General features: G+C 50.7%; 1 protein-coding gene across 7 annotated transcripts in view; it reads right to left on the bottom strand.

Moving 5' to 3' along the window:
- Positions 1 to 20,742, bottom strand: part of TPST2 (tyrosylprotein sulfotransferase 2) — a 59,300-nt gene that overhangs the window by 10,360 nt on the left and 28,198 nt on the right. For 2 of the 7 annotated variants that reach the window (XM_059039515.2, XM_067016129.1), the window contains exons 2-4: positions 12,807 to 12,878; positions 7,221 to 8,126; positions 631 to 829 (exon numbers count right to left, since the gene is read on the bottom strand). In XM_059039515.2, coding sequence (XP_058895498.1) covers positions 631 to 829; positions 7,221 to 8,062 — 1,041 coding nt within the window. In that variant the 5' untranslated portion in view covers positions 8,063 to 8,126; positions 12,807 to 12,878. Of the gene's footprint in view, positions 1 to 630; positions 848 to 7,220; positions 8,127 to 12,806; positions 12,879 to 18,670; positions 18,818 to 20,742 lie in introns of all 7 variants that reach the window. The other 5 variants (XM_067016128.1, XM_067016130.1, XM_067016127.1 and 2 more) reach the window with 4 other exon arrangements.

The following is a 20,742-nucleotide window of genomic DNA, read 5'->3' as shown; positions in this document are numbered from 1 at the left end:
CCCCTTGACCAACTACACTAAGGAGAAGTTAAAAAGTAATTTAAACCACCCTAAACTTACATTTGTCTTGAGAAGTAAACATTAAACCTTATGGGGGCAGGGACTTCCCTGGCGGTCCAGTGGTTAAGACTGCGCTTCCACTGCAGGGGGCATGCATGGTCTCGATCCCTGGTTGGGGAGCTAAGATCCCGCATGTCTCGAGGCAGGGCCAAAAATAAATAAATAAAATTAAAAATTAAACCTTACAGGGGCAATAAAGGGACCACTCGTTGATTTATTCACACCCAGTCTCAACAGAGACTTGAAGTGCTTTACAAAGAGACGAACAAACAGCCAGGGAAGCAGGGGGAAAAGGGTAAATCAAAGTAGAGAAATGGGATGAATTAGTGCACAAATGGGCCTGCCATGAGATGCTATACAGTGTGAGAGGCAGGCTGCCAGTTGGTTTCGAGCTTCCTTGTGGCCCAAGCAAAAATGGAAATACAAGCAGCCGTACGAAGCAACGTGTCCCCGAGGCAGAAACAAACCAGTGGCATAGGAATCAAGAAACTAAGTGTTTCCTGGGGTAGCAAGAGCCTCCAGCCCCACCGCAGCCCGAGCACGCCTCTCCCTGTGTGCGTGTGCACTCACCCGGTGTGTGTTGTTGATGACGATGGGATCGGGGTTGCCGTAGTTGGGCGGGTTTGCATAGGGGTCATAGCCGAGCCGAGCCAGCATGGGGGCAATCTGGGCCATGTCCCTCAACACATCCCCGGGGATGTGGCCAGTCCACTTGGAGAGAGCTTCCAGGTTCACGGGCTTGATGACCTGGTCTGTGGATCGCTCGATCCTGGGGAGAGAGGACGGGCTGGACGGGGCACGGGCAGACCCAGGTGGTGCTCAGGCGGGCTCCCTGCTCAGGGACTCCGGGGCAGCAGGAAACATTGGAGGGACTGGTCCCCAGGGCCCGCTCAGCTCTTATCAAGTATAAGAATGTGGGCAAGTCATATGGCCTCATCATACCTGCTCTGTACAATGGGGATAAAAGCACGGGTTGGGAAGCTGGGAGAAAGGGCTAGACAGTGCACACCACTTCAGCGGTGCTGAAATTCTGCTTCCTTGACCTCGCTGACTTTTTCTAAATTACTTTTTACTTATATGACTAAGATGGACATTTTGTTCTTGAGAAGTAATTCTAAGACACAAAGAGTAAGGCGAATAGCCCCTGGGGTCACCACTCCGAGTCCTTCAGCTCCCTACAGGGACCTGTCCATAGCATTCTAAAGCATAGCCTATCAATCTGTTTTCTGTACTTTTAAAAACAGAGTGGCTAAACGCAGACTCAGGGGCCAGACTGCCTGGGTGCAGATGCCAGCTGTATCAACACTGGCTGTGTGGCCTTGGGAGACTGACTGAACCTCTCTGAGCCTCAGTGTCCTCAACTGTAAAATGGGAATCATAATAGTACTTACCTCACGGGGCTGTTCTGGGGAGTAAAGGAGTTAACAATAAAAGAGTATCTGGTACATTTTAAGGTCTCAGTGTTAGCTCTCTCTCTCTTTCTCTCTCTTGCCCACACATATACACGCTGAAAATCTATGGTTTCGCTTGCAGATTTAAAAACAGAAATTATATGCTATACATAGTACTGGTTTGCAGGCAGGTTCTTTTTTTTTCCCCACTCTCTCAATACCTCATTCTTTTTCCATTCCCCTAAAGATGGATATTTAGGTTGTTTTCATTTTGCTGTTAGGATGAAACAGTCATCATCTTATATGTGCGTCCTTGCTCTCCCATATAATAGGGTTACCAAGCTGTGTGAATCATGACGATCTTACCAATTATAGTTCAGAGGCTTTATAGGATAGAGGGTGGGGAACTCCTAGGATCGAGGACCTATTTCTAGATGCTTCCATCCCAACTAATCGATAACTTGGGAACGAAGAACAGAAGCAAACAGAGCAAAAGGAAGATGGGAAGGGGGCTGAGGGGAACTGGGGAGGGGAAAGGGTGTGGACTGGTGGGGAGGGCACGGATCTGGAGTCTGCAGACCCGGATCTAAATCTCAACTCTAGCCAGTGTGTCAAAAATCACAAATACGGTTCTAGGTATTTTCACCATAAACATCTTCGCTGCAAGCAGTTTCACCCCACAATTGGCCATAAGGCCATTCTGTCATAAAGGATAAAATCACTGGTTGACAGCTACATTACATGAGAAAGTGGTAACATATCAGTTTCTGCAAATCCTTCGGTGAGCTAATCTAAGCCAGATTCTGTTAGAATTTTCACCGTTTGCAAGACACATCAGGAAGCAAGTAACATTCCTTTTTGAGGGGATAGGAGGAGCTTGATTCTTCTTTTGTCTTTTTTTTTCAAACTGAAGTATAGTTGATTTACAATGTTGTGTTAGTTTCTGGTATACAGCAAAGTGATTCAGTTATACATACGTGTGTGTGTGTGTGTGTGTGTGTGTGTGTGTGTATGAATTCTTTTTCATATTCTTTTCCATTATGGTTATTACAGGATATTGAATACAGTTACCTGTGCTATGCTGTAGGACCTTGTTGTTTACCTATTTTTTAATTTTTTAAATTTTTTTAATTTTTATTTTTTTGTTTTGCCTTTTAAACATCTTTATTTGAGTATAACTGTTTTACAATAGTGTGTTAGTTTCTCCTTTACAACAAAGTGAATCAGTTATACATATACATATGTTCCCATATCTCTTCCCTCTTGCATCACCCTCCCTCCCACCCTCCCTACCCCACCCCTCTAGCTGGTCACAAAGCACAGAGGTGATCTCCCTGTGCTATGCGGCAGCTTCCCACTAGCTATCTATTTTACATTTGGTAGTGTATATATGTCCCTGCCACTCTCTCACATCGTCACCGCTTACCCTTCCCCCTCCTCATATCCTCAAGTCCATGGTCTAGTAGGTCTGTGTTTTATTCCAGTCCTACCACTAATCTCTTCATGACATTTTATTTTCTTAGATTCCATATATATGTGTTAGCATACGGTATTTGTTTTTTTCCCTTCTAACTTACTTCACTCTGTATGACAGACTCCAGGTCTATCCACCTCATTACAAATAACTCAGTTTCATTTCTTTTTATGGCTGAGTAATATTCCATTGTATATATGTGCCACATCTTCTTTATCCATTCATCTGTTGATGGACACTTAGGTTGCTTCCATGTCCTGGCTATCGTAAATAGAGCTGCAATAAACATTTTGGTACATGACTCTTTTTGAATTATGGTTTTCTCAGGGTATATGCCCAGTAGTGGGATTGCTGGGTCATATGTTAGTTCTATTTTTAGTTTTTTAAGGAACCTCCATACTGTTCTCCATAGTGGCTGTATCAATTTACATTCCCACCAGCAGTGCAAGACAGTTCCCTTTTCTCCATACCCTCTCCAGCATTTATTGTTTCTAGAGTTTTTGATGATGGCCAATCTGACCGGTGTGAGGTGATATCTCATTGTAGTTTTGATTTGCATTTCTCTAATGATTAATGATGTTGAGCATTCTTTCATGCGTTTGTTGGCAATCTGTATATCTTCTTTGGAGAAATGTCTATTTAGTTCTTCTGCCCATTTTTGGATTGGGTTGTTTGTTTTTTTGTTATTGAGCTGCATGAGTTGCTTATAAATTTTGGATATTAATCCTTTGTCAGTTGCTTCATTTGCAAATATTTTCTCCCATTCTGAGGGTTGTCTTTTGGTCTTGTTTATGGTATCCTTTGCTGTGCAAAAGCTTTTAAGTTTCATTAGATCCCATTTGTTTATTTTTGTTTTTATTTCCATTTCTCTAGGAGATGGGTCAAAAAGGATCTTGCTGTGGTTTATGTCATAGAGTGTTCTGCCTATGTTTTCCTCTAAGAGTTTGATAGTGTCTGGCCTTACATTTGGGTCTTTAACCCATTTTGAGTTTATTTTTGTGTGTGGTGTTAGGGAGTGTTCTAATTTCATACTTCTACAGGTAGCCGTCCAGTTTTCCCAGCACCACTTATTGAAGAGCCTGTCTTTTCTCCACTGTATATCCTTCCCTCCTTTATCAAAGATAAGGTGTCCATATGTGTTTGGGTTTATCTCTGGGCTTTCTATCCTGTTCCATTGATCTATAATTCTGTTTTTGTGCCAGTACCATACTGTCTTGATTACTGTGGCCTTGTAGTATAGTCTGAAGTCAGGGAGCCTGATTCCTCCAGCTCCATTTCTCGTTCTCAAGATTGCTTTGGCTATTCGGGGTCTTTTGTGTTTCCATACAAATTGTGAAATTTTTTGTTCTAGTTCTGTAAAAAATGCCAGTGGTAATTTGATAGGGATTGCATTGAATCTGTAGATTGCTTTGGGTAATAGAGTCATTTTCACAATGTTGATTCTTCCAATCCAAGAACATGGTATATTTCTCCACCTATTTGTATCATCTTTAATTTCTTTCATCAGTGTCTTATAGTTTTCTGCACACAAGTCTTTTGTCTCCTTAGGTAGGTTTATTCCTAGATATTTTATTCTTTTTGTTGCAATGGTAAATGGGAGTGTTTTCTTAATTTCCCTCTCGGATTTTTCATCGTTAGTGTATAAGAATGCAAGAGATTTCTGTGCATTAATTTTGTATCCTGCTACTTTACCTATTTTTTAAAATTAATTAATTTATTTATTTATGGCTGCATTGGGTCTTCATTTCTGTGCAAGGGTTTTCTCTAGTTGCGGCGAGTGGGGGCCGCTCCTCATCATGGTGCGCGGGCCACTCACTATCGCGGCCTCTCTTGTTGCGGAGCACAGGCTCCAGACGCACAGGCTCAGTAGTTGTGGCTCACAGGCCCAGCTGCTCCGCAGCATGAGGGATCTTCCCGGACCAGGGCTCGAACCCGTGTCCCCTGCATTGGCAGGCAGATTCTCAACCACTGCGCCACCAGGGAAGTCCCTGTTTACCTATTTTATATACAGTAGTGTGTATCTATTAATCCCAAACTCCCAATCCATCCCTCCCCTACACCCTTTCCCCTTTGGGAATCATAAGTTTGTTTTCTACATCTGTGAGTTTGCTTCTTTTTCATGAATTAAGTTCATTTGTGTCATATTTTAGATTCCACATATAAGTGATATCATACAGTATTTGCCTTTCTCTGTCTGACTTACTTCACTTAGTATGATAATCTCTAGGTCCATCCATGTGGCTGCAAATGGCATTATTTCATTCTTTTTTATGGGTGAGTACTATTCCATTGTATATACACCACATCTTTATCCATTCACCTGTCGATGGACACTTAGGCTGCTTCCATGTCTTGGCTATTGTGAATAGTGCTGCTATGAACATGGCCTCCAATGTTTAATACTGTGTGATAAATCTGGTAAAGATGGCAGGAGAGAGAAAAGTAAATGTACCTAATTAGCTAAAGAATCATCATTAATGCTCTCAAAGGCAGCTGTCCCTTTCCTATGAACCACAGCTTGGTACCCTTTTGGTTTTGACAGGTGGGAGGGATAAGTGCCCACTGAAGTATTTGCAGAAACTGGTATGTTATCATTTCCTAGAGTAATGAAACCAGAACTGCCAATCAACCAGTTATTTCATCTTTTGTAACAAAATGCTTGCTGCAAAGATGTTTACAGTGAACATACCAGACACGATCAAACATGTGCCTGACCTTTGCCACAACCCTTGTGTCTCCAGGACTTCACGGGACAGAAATCACATAGATACATCCCAGAACTTGGACAGGAGCCAGGCTTGATACGAGTCAATAACCAAAGGGTCCAAAAATAGATGTTAAATAGAATCTGGTGATCGTGTAGTGGAATATTATGCAGCCATTCAAAATGATATCACTGCAGAGTGCTGGGGGCCATGGGCCAGTGTCCCAAATACAAGGTGAAGAAAGGTTACACGGAACATGACCAGCAGGACTCCAGTTTTATCAATATACCCTGATCAAGGACCAGCGAGCCACAAATCAAAATCTGGGTGCTGGGATTATGGGTGGTTTTTCTTTCCTGTTTTATGTATTTTCCCAATTTCCTGCAATCAGGATGTATTCCTCTGGTCATCTGATGTCTTGTCATGATGATTTACAAAAATCCCAGCTCCGGCACCAACTGGCGGGGGTACCCAGCCCATGGGCACTTCGCTGCCAGGAGCTGCTGAGAGCCCTCCGCTCTCAGGGATCTACTCAGGGATCAGGAGCTCTTGGGGGCAGAGCCTGGGAGGGTCCAGCCATGAAAGCAATGGGAGGTGCTGGCCCAGGAAGGACTGCCCTTCCACTGGGCTGTTAAGGATGATCGCAAATGACCAGGATGGAGACGTGGAGATGGCACAGTCTGGTCCTGCACTGTCTCAGGAGAGGGACGGCCTCCTCAAAGGAGGAAGGCAGACAGCAAGGGACAGGAAGAGAGGGCGGATGGGTCCCAGCCACGGAGAGCTTGAGAACACAGGCACCGGAGTCCAACAGACCTGCGTTCAAATCCTGGCACCACCCTTTGCTAGCTGTGTGGCCTTAGGCCAGTAACCTTCCTGAGACTCAGTTTCTCCATTTGTAAAATGGGGATAAGAGCAGTTCCTACGTTCTAGGTGGCTGTGGGGATTAAAGGAATAATGATTGTTTGTGGCTTCACTCAGTGCTGGCCACACAGCAGACACTCAATAAATGAGACTGAAGGTGAGCCTGATGCATATTCCAACAAAAGCAAGATCAACACTGAAACGATGATAACGGGAATAAACCACCTAACGTGTATTAACCCATCTGATGTTCACACGTGAACATAGGTCGATTCTATCCCTATGCTACAGATGAGGAAATGAAAGCACAGAGAGGGAGAATTACTTGCTCAAGGTCACACAGCTAAAAAGTGGCAGACCTGGGATTCAAACCCAGACAGCCTGGTTCCAGAAACTAAACTCTCAACCTTTACCTGCTACAGCTCACTACAAAGCATATTCACAGTCTGGAGAGGAACGACTGCCCCATGTTTTGGTTAATAAAGCCGAAATTCAGAGAGGTACAGAGACTTATTCAATGCCACGGAGCTATGAGGTGGGAGATCTGGTTCAAGGCTGTGCTCTTAACTGCTCTCTTCCCAGATCTTCTCCAGTACAACAGAGGAGGCTCAGAGAGGCACAGTGACTTGCCCAAGGCCACACAGCCTAGAGGGGCAGAGCTGACCTTCCCACTGAGTGCCTCTGACTCCGGGACCAGGGGTCTGAGCGGGAGGTGGGGGCTCCACTCACTTGGACAGGGAGACGCCGCCGGGCTTGCCGATGAGGTCCTCATGGTGCAGGACGGCGTCGCTCCAGGAGATGCCGAGGAAGTCGAGGATGAGCTTGAGGGAGCGCCGGGGGTGCAGCACCAGCTGCTCGTAGTACACGGGCAGGCACTTGTCCTTGCCCACCTCCATGCACTGGGCATACATCACCTCAATGGCCTTGTTCCACTTGGCGAGGCAGTCACGGTAGCTGCTGAGGTCGAAGCCGGCAATGGTGACCTTGCGGGTGATCATGGAGTGCACGGAGGCCCGGCCGTCCCGCACCATCAACAGGAACTTGGAGTTGGGGAACAGGCGCGACAGGTAGACAGAGGACTTGAGCGTGAAGGGGTCTTTGTTGCAGAGGATGCGGGCCGGCTCTCCGTGCTTGGCGATCACCTCCAGGATGAAGGCCTGCATGGCGGCGTCCAGCACCTCGTCTGTCACACCCGCCTCGTCCAGCCGCAGCTTCTCCCGGCCCGACTTGGACCAGGCCTGGCGCATGGCCAGCACGCGGGGGATGATGCGGGTCTCCTCCCCGCAGCGCACCTCGGGGTGGGCGTCCAGCATCGCACGCATGAGCGTGGTGCCACTCCGGGGCACGCCCCCCACGAAGATGAGCGGCATGGCCTTGCCATAGCGGTACTCCACGTGGTCCGTGCTCACCATCACCAGGTCCTCCTGCTCCGGCCGCATGGTACGCCGGGGGCCCCGGGGGCCCCCCAGCGCCGCCCGGCACTCCAGCACCTGCTGCCCCATCTGGACTGCCAGCAGCAAGGCCAGGGCGAGGCCGGCTGCCAGCAGTGCCCTCCGCGCCGACAGGCGCATGCTGGGCCCAGGGCGGGGGGCGCGCTTCAGCGACAGGTGGGCGGGAGCCCCGCCGGGCTCACATCTGGGGAGAGAGAGGGACACGGGCGGTCAGGGAGGCCTGACAGACTGCAGGCGCTTTACCATCCAGACCCCAAGAGCGGCAATATGAGGGTGCTGACGTTCAGAGCAGAACGCTGCAGGGCACTGCATCCATCTTAACTCATGAGATCCTCCAACGACCCTAAGTGTAGCTGCTACTATTATCTCAGGGGGCCCGGCGGCCTGGGTTCAAATCCCTCCTGGCTGCTTCCTAGCTGCGAGATCTTGCCCAGTTCCTTAACCACTCAATGCCTCAGTTTCCCCAACTGATAAATGCAAAGAGTAATAATGCTTTCAAAAATGGACTTTCTTGAAATACATTAATGTGAAATTCCTTACAATGTGAAAATAATAAAGCACCAGAACATCAGATTTCAGCAGCACACTCGTTTGATAAAGACATGAGTTTTGCCTGTTTTGTTCACGGCTGTCTCCCCAGCTCCTAGCACGGTGCCTGGCCCCTAGTAGATGCTTAACAAATATTTACAGAACGTGCTTGGGTCCAATGAGCGGGGCCTGGCACGGAGTAAGTGCTAGGAAATGGTTATGGTACAGAGAGGAGGAAACCAAGGTACAGAGGGACTGTTTACAGTTGTCCCGCCGGAAGGAGGCCAAGCCAGGGTCCATGATTTTGACCCAGGCCAGCAGGCTCATCAGCCGGCTCTGTGTCTGCTCTGAGTGACCACAGTCTGCCTCTGCAGGAGAGGCTTTTCAGAAGGTGCACAATATCCTGGCCTGGGCTTCTTCCAGAATCGCTGTCCATCCATTCAGTCTTCACTCAGAAGCAATAAAAGGTGTCAGGCACCTGCTCGAGGCTGGAGACAGGACAGTGGACGAGACAGCCAGGCCTCTGGCCTCAAGGAGCTTACAACCGAGTGGGGGATGTGGACGGTACACAAGCTACCGCCAGGCCGTGACAATGGCTTGCAAAGAAATAAGCTGGACACCACGAGAGAGATCAAGAAGGGGAAGGAAGAGGGAGATTAAGAAGGACTTCTTGGAGGAGGTGACGTCCAAGTTGAGACCTGGATGAGAGGGAGCTGGCGGTGTGAAAATGTGTGGGAAGGGTGCTCCAGGCAGAGGGAACGGAAAGTGCAAAACCCCAAGATGGGAGAGGGTTTGGCGTGTTCAAGAACCTGAGAGGAGGCTTCTGGGGCTGGAGGGGAGGGAAGGGGAAGATGGGGTGCAGCTGCCAGGCGTGTCCTCAGGGGATGGGGAAGGAGCTGGACTTACTCTAAGGGCAGCCCCTGGGGAGAGGGCCTGCAGGGGTGGGAATGGAGGCGGGGAGGTGAGTCAGGAGGCGCCTGCCCGTGTCCTGAGGAGACTTGGGGATGCTCAGACTGGGGGGGTGACGTGCGAACAGGGGGAGGGGATGACTTAGGACACGAATTATGACCCTGAGCCTAGCTCCTCACCCCTCCCAAATGTCACTAATAAAGATGATGAGACCTCAATGCCAATTCTTTAGGTAGGGGCTGGTTTCAAAAAGTAGGGGTCCACCCAGCCCAGCCACCCCTTCTCTAGTCACTCAAATGTCAGATCTGTCCTCCTCCCCAATTCACCCTCAAGGCCCTTTGATTATGCAACCTCAGCCCAACGCAAAAGGTGCAGACCCAGATGCTGGACAGACAGCCCACCTCCGACCACCCAGCCCTTCTCTGCCTCACCCCCTGCTGTGTTTCAGAACCTTCGTTTCCCCTCTCACCTCTTTCTAGAATCCAAGTGAGGGCTTGAGGTCTCTGGGCATTCAAGGAGTCAGACAGACCTGGGTTCCAATCCCAGCTCTGCCACTTCCTGTGTGGCTGTGTGAGCCTGGGCAACAGACTTCACTTCTCTGAGCCTCATCTATAAAATGGGTCTAGGAGTGTCCACCTCAAAGGGCTATGATGAACATTAAATGACCCCCTTTAAGAACTTAAGAATGTGCCCGGCACAGAGGGAGCATTCGAAAGAATATTAGCCATGATCACTGACTGGTTATTCATTTACCCCAACATTTCATGAGTTCCTACTGTGTGTGGGAGTTGGGCTATGGAGTTAAGAGACACAGCCTCAGCCCCCCGAGTCTACTCATTCTGTGGACCCACACTAGGGAGGGGGTGACAGGTTCGACCTGTGTAGGTGAGGGAAGGCTTCCTGTAGGAGGCAGCCCTTGTGCCGAGTTCTGAGCAGCGGACAGGGAAGAGTTTTGAACAGCCAGGTGGAGAAGAGAGAGAAGGGAGTTCCTGGCAAAGGGAACAGGCCAGTGCAAAGTCACAGGCAGGAAAGAGCCCAGCATGACGGGGGGCTTCAGGTGGCTTGGCAAATGGGACAGGGTCTGGAGGGAAAGGAGTGGGAGGCGGCTTTCTTCTTTGGATGGGAGGTTCAGCCGAAACCACCAAAGGACCCGGTTGGCAGCTGGACCAATCCACCCACGAGGGCCTGGGCTGCCTGTGGCCCCTCAGGCCATAGCAAGTGGAAAATAAACATCAAAGCTGAAGAAGCCCACAGCCTCGGGGCCTGGGGTCGAAACTGCTAAGAGGCCCTAGCATTTCCTGACCATGTGTCTTTGGGAGAGTCACTTCCTCCATCTAAGCCACAGTTTCCTCAGCTGCAAAGAGGGGTGGATCCACTGACCTCAAAGGCTGCTGTGAGGGTTCTAGAAGCAACTGACAAAGCAAAGATGAGTCTCATCCGGGGGTTGCTGGCTTCTCTGAGCATCAGAAAACAGCTGGGGACCCTCTCCCCCAGAAACCTGAGCCTATCATATGCTGCTGAAACTGTTGGCAGTTCATGTGTACACTGGATTCATGTCTGGCATGGGGAAATCTAATTCCAGGACTACTTTCGGGGGAAGGCAGGCTGGACAGGACACAAACTCCCTTAGAAATCCCTCTGTGGAGCCCTCGGCCTCTTTAAATGCTCACTGAAATTCTCCCCTTAGACCTGAGAGTAGAATTCTGCCAATGATTATTATTTCAGTGTCAAAACCCTGGGGGACTGTCAATCACACTTTAGCTTGAATTAGTACAATCACCCTTTCTTCCTGACGCTTGGTGGGGAGTGAGAGACTGAAGCTTTGGGGGAACAGATGGCGATGGGGGCTGCACAGAAAGGGAGAAAAGGGGATAATTTGGGAAAGTGGTTTCCAAAAAGGATAGACACAGTGTGCCAGCCCGTGTGTGTGTGTGTGGTGTGTGTCTGTGTGTGTGTGTGTGTGTGTGTCTGTGTGTGTGTCTGTGTGTGTTTACGTACTCTTCGAGCTTCTGTTTGGGGTTGGAAGTGATTTGGATACTAAATACCAGGGGAAAAGGCCTGGAAGAAGGGTTAGACAAAATGTTTTAAAATGTTATCAACTTGGGGCTTCCCTGGTGGCGCAGTGGTTGGGGGTCCGCCTGCCGATGCGGGGGACGCGGGTTCGTGCCCTGGTCTGGGAGGATCCCGCGTGCCGCAGAGCGGCTGGGCCCGTGGGCCGTGGCCGCTGAGCCTGTGCGTCCGGAGCCTGTGCCCCGCGGCGGGAGAGGCCATGGCAGTGAGAGGTCCGTGTACCACAAAAACCAAAAAAAAAAAAAAAATGTTATCAACTCATGAGTTTTGCTTAATACTGAGCATTCATCTGGCTACAGTACTTCAAAACAAAGCACTGAGTTGTGTGTTTTTACATTTACTGAGCACGTCCTCTGCTAAAGCTCATTCCATGCCTCACGTAGCGGGATCCTCTCCGCCACCTCTGGGGTAGGGATGCCTCCTGCCCAGCAAGCAGCTCAGAGAGAAGAGGCAACTTGCCCGAGATGGATGGCATGGCTGGAGTGGCCGGCCTGGATCAGAGCAGGCTGAGGCTGAGCTGTTCACTGTCCTTGGACAGCACCCAGTGAAGGACTCATCTCAGTCGCCAGGAGAAAACAGCTCAAAGCGGGCAAGTCAGCCGTGAGGAGGAGGCTGCACAGACCTGGAGGATGCCTTGAGAAGCAAAGGCAGGGCCACTTGGCAGAGGGAAAGCAGCTGGGAGCCTACAAAGCAGAAGGTGGCTTCCTGACCACACAGAATCAGACTCCGCCCATTCCAGGAAGGGCCAGGGGACTCCGGCCTGCCCTCCGTCCCCACCACCCTGTTGGACACTGTCAAGGGAGGTGTCCCAGCATCCTGGCAGTGAGGATGGTGGCTAAGACCCTCAGACTTGGAGTCTTACAGCCCCAGGTTCAAATCCAGCCCCTGCCACTTGCCAGCTGGAGAGCTGGACAAGGGACTTCGCCTCTCTGAGCTTCTGTTTTCTCCTCCACAAAAGGGGGGATGATAAGATCCCTTTCTCGGGGAGCTATTATGAGGTTCAGGGAGCTTTTGTGTGAAGGGCAAAGCAAGCACACCAAGAACACTGATGCTGGAAGGCGGCAGGCAGAGGGTTTGACTGGCCGTGCCTCGAATCTGCTCACTGATGCTGGGTAAGTCCTGCCTGCTCTGGGACTCAGCCTTCTCCCATCACCAGGAGAATCATTTTCCTAAGGGACGAGGAAGAGCAGAGGCCTGCCCTCTCCACGCTGCTGGGATCCAGCTTTGTCTGGCACTGGATTTCTAACAGAGGAGAGAGCTGCCTGGGGGAGTTTTCTCGGCTGCCCGAATCAGGAGGCTGGGGGCTATCCCTCCCTGGAGGAGCCGGGTCTCTGGGGGACCTTTGGGAAGCACTTACCTCCCCTGGACGCTCTCATCCCTGGGATCTAGCCCTCGTGGCTGCTTGCTAAGACTCTCCACGGGCTGAGCCCTGCAGAGGCAGAAGAGACGCTGCATTAGGTGCATTAGGGGTGGGTGCTATGGAGAGGGGCTGGGCCCCCTCGGAGGGGCAGAGGGGATGCTGGGCTTCCCAAGGGTGCCCAACAGTGACTCTGGGGGACGAGCGGCAAGGCAGGGACAGGCCACCTCAGCCCAAGATGTTGAAACTGGGGTCTAAATTCACTGATTCAGCCAGGGAGTGAACTGGCCCACTGCAGAGTGAACTCTGCCAGTGAACTGGTAGAGAGGTGGGAGCGGAGAACCTGAGCTAAGGCACTGTTGCCTTAGGAAGTAATGGGTCTCTTACAACCGGGCTCTCCCTTCTTCTTGGCCCAGGGACCTCGGACTTCAGGAAAAGTAAATATAACAAGAAGCAACAACCACCACCACTGTACCACTAATCACCATCTGGAACTGCTGGGTATGGTTGAACAGGCTGTGCACTGCTCAACTCCAAAGGGCACTGCGTACCCAGCCCATGACAAATATGGCAACCCCTGGAGTTGGAAAATGCCATGCCACCACTGCCACCTAACACTGACCAAATGCCTGCTGTGAGTGCCTTGTGCCATTTAATCTCCCAACGAGGAAAGTACGGTACTCCCAATTTTACAGGTGAGGAAATGACACTAAGAGGAGGAGCAACTGACCCAGGGAACCAGGATCGCCATCCACATCCACAGTCTGGCATGAAGCCTGGCTGATGTGGAACCAAGGGGATCCTGGTGTACATGTCACTACAATGTCCTTACCATTTACTGGCGGAGGGGGTGGGTGGCAGATTTTTAGTCCAATTCTCGCCTTCTCCCATTTTACAGATGTGAAAATTGAGGCTTGGGAGCAAAAATCTCTTCACAGAGTCACAGAGTCTGAGGCTCAACTTCCCTCTGCTTAGTCCCAGCCCAAGAGGTGGGGTGGGGGGGGTTTAAAGATGCAGCTCTGGAGTTGAATGATTCCCTGACTAGGTAGATTGTTGTTCTTCTGAGCCTCGGTTTTCCTATGCTGTAAAATGGGCTCTTGGGAGGTTTAAACAAGACAATAGCAAATACTCAAAAACCTCAGCAATTATTTTATTTGTGCCATGATGCAAATACATTGGGCATAGGACCATTTTGGGGGTCCTCTTTCCCTTCCTATTCGCTCTCTCCCTGGCTCTATACAGTTTTTTTTTCCTCTCCCTGAAACACCAGGGATTATTATACTAACCCCAGGAGAAGGGTTCCCAGACCCTCCCCCTCCTCCCAGCTACAGAATACACAGGCCTGGCATTCCCAGGGCATATGGGTGGCCAGTGAAGAGAAGCCTGGTTCTCGGAATAACAACAACAAACACAATTAGGGACCGGGGCCCTTGAAGCTTTTCCGGAGACGAGATGGCTCAGGCCCAGCTGCCCTCAGGCGGCCCTTGAAATGCCAGAGAGTTCAAGAGGCCTGCCAGGCAGGCAGCTCCCACGGCCCCTTTCAGGGCGGTGAAACAGGGCTGTCAGAGCCTTCAGTCACTCAGAGCTGCGATGCCAAGATTCCGACATGACTCATTAGCCACAGATCAGTATTTAAATTTAAATGAAGTAAAATGGGGACCTCTCTGGTGGCGCAGTGGTTAAGAATCCACCTGCCAATGCAGGGGACACGGGTTCGAGCCCTGGTCAAGGAAGATCCCACATGCCATGGAGCAACTAAGCCCGTGTACCGCAACTACTGAGCCTGCACTCAAGAGCCTGTGAGCCATAACTACTGAGCCTGTGTGCCACAACAAGAGGAGCCACCGCAATGAGAAGCCCACGCACCTCAACGAAGAGTAGCCCCTGCTCACCGCAACTAGAGAAAGCCGGTGCGCAGCAACAAAGACCCAACGCAGCCAAAATAAAATAAAATTAATTTAATTTAATTAATTAAAAATAAATAAATAAAGTAAAATTAAATAAAATTTAAAATCCAGCTCCTCATTGGCACTGGTCACAATTCAAGAGCCCAGTGGCCCCCTGGGGGGCTGGTATACATACAATACTGGGCAGAGCAGATTTAGGAAGGAGTCAGCACATGATGGCCCTACGCGCAGGCTCAGCGGCCATGGCTCATGGGCCCAGCCGCTCTGCGGCATGTGGGATCTTCCCGGACCGGGGCACGAACCCATGTCCCCTGAATCAGCAGGCGGACTCTCAACCACCGCGCCACCAGGGAAGCCCAAGAATGACTTATATATATATTTTTTTTTTTAAGGGAAAGAGGAGGAAGAGGACGTGGGGCGGGGCTGGGGGGGGGAGGGGGAGGGGGAAGCAGCAGCAATAAGAAAAATTCTACGTGTTCCCCAAAACCTGAAATATTTACTACCTGGTCATTTATAGAAAAAGTTTTCAGGCCCCTGATCTAGAATATTCCCATCATACACACAAAGTTCTACTCGATAATGCAGACTTGGCAGACACATGAGAGGCATGGGGAGGGGTCATTGAGCCCTCCTTTTCTTGTAGGAGGAACATCAGCATTCATTAAGCACCACTGTATATCTAATACCAGACCCAAGGGTGTTCCACACTGCTACCTCATTTTATCCTCACAATAACTCAATGGCAGGGCGGAGTGGAGAGGAGGCGCCTTGGTTCTCCAATTTACGGATGACAAGGGCCCATGGGGGTGCAGGGTAAGCATGACTATGCCAAAAAGCGAAACCGCCAAGTCAACCGAACTAATCAGCAAACACAAACCCCATGTACGAAAAATGAGAAGGGAACAGACTCAAAATGCCACAGGGGTGGTAGGTGATAATATTTTTCTCCTAAAAACACATGGTGTTGGGCTTCCCTGGTGGCGCAGTGGTTAAGAATCCGCCTGCTAATGCAGGAGACCTGGGTTCAAGCCCTGGTCTGGGAAGATCCCACATGCGGCAGAGCAACTAAGTCCGCGCGCCACCACTACTGAGCCTGCGCTCTGGAGCCCACGAGCCACAACTGCTGAAGCCCACGCGCCTAGAGCCCGTGTTCTGCAACAAGAGAAGCCACTGTAATGAGAAGCCCGCGCACCGCAACGAAGAGTAGCCCCCACTCTCAGCAACTAGAGAAAAGCCCGTGCGCAGCAATAAAGACCCAACGCAGCCAAAAATAAATAAATTTATTTTAAAAAAAAAACACATGGTGTTGTGATATTACCTTGATCTATATAATAATAAAATGGCTAGTATTTTTTGAATTGTATGCCAGCCATTGTAGGGGGTCAGACTGCTTGGGCTCAAATCCTGGCTCCACCAGTTACTGGCTGTGTGATCTCGGCAAGTCACTTAACCTCTCTGAGCCTCAGTTTCCTTCTGTAAAATGGAGATGACAACAATACCTCCTAGGAGGCTCACGTATGGCACCAGCGCACTAGAAATGTGGCCAGTGTAAATGTGGAACTAGCCTCATACGAGTATTGGGAAGTATAAATGTTAGAACATGTTAGAACAGAACCTGGCCCATAGCAAGTGTGCCTTACTAAGAGGGAAAGCCAGTTTCCAAATCTGGTTCTGTCTTAGCAATAACATCCTTGGTCTCGTGTCACATGGCTCATAAAATGGGGGCAGCAGGAGAGGATGGGAGAGGACTTCGCTCCCTTCCCACTGACCCATGGGCTGCCCTGAATGACCACTGGAAGGAAGGGGAGGGGAGGGGGCTGGTCAGTCTTCAAGATGCCCTTAGGCTGGATTCATTCATTCCCCAAATGTTTACTGAGCAGTATTATGCTTGGAAGTAGATGCTGGAACACGTTAAGGGAGGCACACCAAGGCCTCTGCCCTTACGGAGATGATGTTCTAGTGGGGATCCAGGAAACCAGCATGTCAGATAATCACGATTGTGATTGTGTAATGACCCCCGGTGGGAGGGGAAGACATACCCTAAGGGGTCAGACTCATTTGAACTTTCCAATTCTGCATGTTTTCTCCAAGCTCGGCAGATCAAGAGGTTCCCAAGATTGGGGGGCAGGTGTGGTGGGCTGAAGCACAGGACGCCAGCTCAGGGGGCAGGTCATGGGCACTTGCAGAGGAGCCTTGGAGGGGTACCTGGTAGCCACATGCCCAAGCTCAGCTATCAGCCTTGCAGGCCCTCTCAGCGGGGACCAGCTCCCAAACATTCCATCACCATGGCGACCACCTACCCCGTTGGGCCCTGCGACCTCACTGCCCCAAGCCTCCCGACCTCAGACCTCACTGCCCCAAGCCTCCCGAGCGGAGTAGGTCAGTAGGGAAGACGGGAGTTCCCCCTTCAGGATCCCTGGGGATCAGAGACCTCCAACCCACTCCAGAGGGAAGCCAGCCAAGAAGAGCCTGCCAGAATCCAATGGGGCAAGAGGAAAAGGCAAAAGAATAATTCTGAGGTTCTGGATGAGGCTTGAGCATAAGAAACACCACGGGGTGGCTCAAGAGGAAAAAGGAAAACCCAGGCTGGAGCGCGGCCTTCAAGATATTAGCTCATGCTTACCAAGCACTTTCTGTGCACCAGGTACTGAGCTAAGGGTTTTACATATATCACGGAATTTTGTCCTCACTATCCTGTCCATGACCCCATCTGACTCTCCCTTATTAACCACCTCTTTACTGGGGCTCAGAGAGGTAGGTTCACCTGCCCAAGGCCACACAGCTGGTAAGCAGGGGAGATAGAAGGAAAACCCAAATCTCCCTCTCTCTCCATAGCCCGTGCTCCTAGACCTCTCTCTTTCCTGGTGAGCTTTGCATTTTTTTTTAACCTAAAATGATCAAAGCTGGACCCCCACGTGCCACCCTGCCTCCCTCTCAGAGGCCCAGTTCAGCACCCTGCTGGCACAAGCTGAGGGTGGGGAGTGATGAGGGCGGAGGTTACTTCTTGGCTCTTGTACTCAGAGGCTGGGTGTCCTGCGTCAGTCCATCTCCCCAAGCCTCAGTGTTGCCACCTGAGAAACGGGAGTAACACTTGGGACCAAGAGAGTCATGAGGAATTCTGTGACTTCACTGTGCCCAGCACAGACGTGCAAAAACGTTAGCTCTGAATATCACGATCGTTGTCATCACAGCACGCGGATGAAGACTGGAAGGAACCCGAAGACGAAGAAGCCCGTGGCCCGGTGAGGCGGGGTTGGCAAACTTCTGTGAAGGGCCGGGAAGCCAATGATTTTGGCCCCGTGGGTCAGAGGGTCTGTGACAGCTACCCACTCTGCCTCTGCACCGTGAAAGCAGCCAGAAACAACACAGCCAGGAACGCAAATGGCTGGCTTCCGGCCGAGACTACTTACGAAATCAGGTGGCAACCTCGATGCGTCCCTCAGGCCATCGTGGGCCCTGCTCTGTATGAGCTCCCAGGGGAACTGGGACAAAACCACAAAATGCAAATGCCGTGGGTGACCCTGGAAGCCGGTGTACGTTCGGGTTCTGGGCCCAATCTCGGAAGGCCTAGTGGGAGGACTCAGGCAGCCGGCCTCTGGTGAGAAAAATGGACAACTCGGGAAAATATTTTATATTTTTTAGAAAAAGAAACGCACATGTGTCCACGGAACCAGCCGGTGTCTGGCCTGTTGCCAAGTAAAGATTTAAGGAGAGAGACTTGGGTGTGCCTGGCACTTTGCTGTGCATTTTGCCTCTAACAACCCCGGGGAGTAGGGGGAAGCCCGCTTATTAGCCCCGTTTGACAGAGGCGGAAGCTGAGGCTCAGAGAGGTGAAGTGTGCAGCCCGAGGTCGCACAGACAGGAACAGTCTGAGCCTGAAGTGGAACCCAGCTCTGTCTGATGCCAGAAGCCAAGCTTTTAACCATCACCCCCAAACCTCTACCTTGCCCAACTCACGGATGGGGGTGATGCACGTCCAAGGTCATGCAGCTGCCCGGGGCAGTAACCAGTTCAGCCTCTTGGCTCCCATGTCCCAGCCTTGCCCCCAGCGCCTGGTGCAGCCCTCCCTCTGGGCTTCCTGTTCGGGAACACACAGGCCCCTGCCTGATAGAGTATAAACAGGAAAGGGCCAGGGTGACCTTGCAAGGCGGGCTTCCTTCGCCCACGCCACACAACACACCACACACACACACACACACACACACACACACACACACGACCTATCTCCATTCCTCCGTCTAGAAGCTTCCAGAAGTAGGGGTGGGGGGATGAGATGAGCACCGTAATGGAAGTTGTACACACTGGGCTTGGAGTCCTGGTTCTGGTGGTTACTAGCAATGCAGCCTTGGTTGGAGCAGGGGAGGTAAAGAGTGATGTTACCTAACTCCTCTGTACCTCAGTTTTCTCATCTGTGGATGCTAACACGAACGGATAGTGCTCAGAGCTTTGTTACTGCGTCACTGTTATTTCTCCCCTTCAAGGTGGTTCGAAACCTCTGCGCGTATCAGAATCACCTGAAGTTCTTAAAAGACAGATTCCTGGGTCCTGCCCCCAAATATTCTGATTTGGAAGTTCCCCGACGGAGCCCAGGGATCTGCATTTACCGAGCGCTGCCCCTCCCCCTGAGCTATGAAACACTGCGTGGGGCACTGAATTCAGCATTTGAGGGCTATTTACTGGCCGGGCTCGGGAACTGCAGTGGTCCCGGCATGGAGGCCAAGAGCCGGACAGGCCCAGGTGCAATCTGGGCTCACCCCCCCACCAGCTGTGTGACCCTGAGCCAGCGACTTCTGCTTTCTGGGCCTTACTTGCCTCCTCTCCAGAATAAGGGTGCAAAGCGCACCCACCTGGTGGGCTGTGGTGAGGCTGGCACACAGCGTGAGCTTAGTGACATCGTTTCTTAGGAGACATGCAGGTCTGCCAGTGAGGAGTGTCAGGGCAACAGACAACAGGACAGACAGACAAGCCACCCACAGGGGGATGGACCCCGGGACAGGGGGCGTGCACATCCGGGTGCTAGAGCTCCCAGGGCCACATCCAATGGTCAGCCGGACGGACCCCGCAGGGGGCAGCATCCAGCACCATCACTGACTCTCCCACAACCCGGAGGGAGAAAGCACCTCTCTGATCAGGGCACAAAGAAGAAATGCCGACTGGGGAAGCGGCTGCCGTGCTCTCAGGACTTGAACCCACACCCAATGGGGTCTTTGACCTTTCCGCTGCCATGGACCCCCTAGGCCAACTGGTGAAACCTATGGACCCCTTCCCAGAAGAGTGTTTTTACATGGAATCAATTACGTAGGAGTAAAAGGAAACCATTTATAGTCGAGTCTGGCTAAGAACACACTGATGAAGATGCTGTGATACTGTCACCTATATGCTGCTTGATTAAAGCCATGAATAACCAGATGGAGGGGTGGGCCTCATAACGACTGTCATTTGCGTGTTGTGATGGGTAGAGGTGTCTGCGGCAACAGGAATAGGATATGAAGATACATATGGTTTCTATCGGTGACCAAGGCCCAGGTACTGCTGCTACTACTATGATTGCCATCTGTCACCTACACTGATGCCTAGAGATGTTAATTAGTATAAATAAATATGTCATTTTTTTTCTATCCAGATTCCCAGGCCCCTGGGAACCAAAGACTGTGACTCGGGAGCCAGGAGCTACACCCCGGCCTCAGGAGGGCCCCTGGGCTCCCATTCCTCCCTCTCCCTGCCCATTTCCCTGCTCCACCATCGAACAAGAGCATGGGAAGGGTGTGTACCAGGAAAAGCTCAATGGCATATTCTGGGGTGTGGTTTAGCTGTTTTCATTTTATTTAAAAAAATAAAAGGGACTTCCCTGGCGGTCCAGTGGTTAAGACTCTGTGCTTCCACTGCAGGGGGCCCAGGTTGGATCCCTGGTCGGGGAACTAAGATCCCGCATGCTGTGTGGCACGGGCAAAAAAATAAATAAATAATTTTTTAAAATAAATAAATAAAAATCAGAGACAATAGAACTATTATGAAAGGCATGGGACGTC

This window comes from Kogia breviceps, chromosome 15 (genome assembly GCF_026419965.1).
Source record: "Kogia breviceps isolate mKogBre1 chromosome 15, mKogBre1 haplotype 1, whole genome shotgun sequence".
Taxonomy (NCBI): domain Eukaryota; kingdom Metazoa; phylum Chordata; class Mammalia; order Artiodactyla; family Physeteridae; genus Kogia; species Kogia breviceps.
The sequence above is the reverse complement of the archived record's forward strand: the minus strand, read 5'-3'. Positions and strand labels throughout refer to the sequence as shown.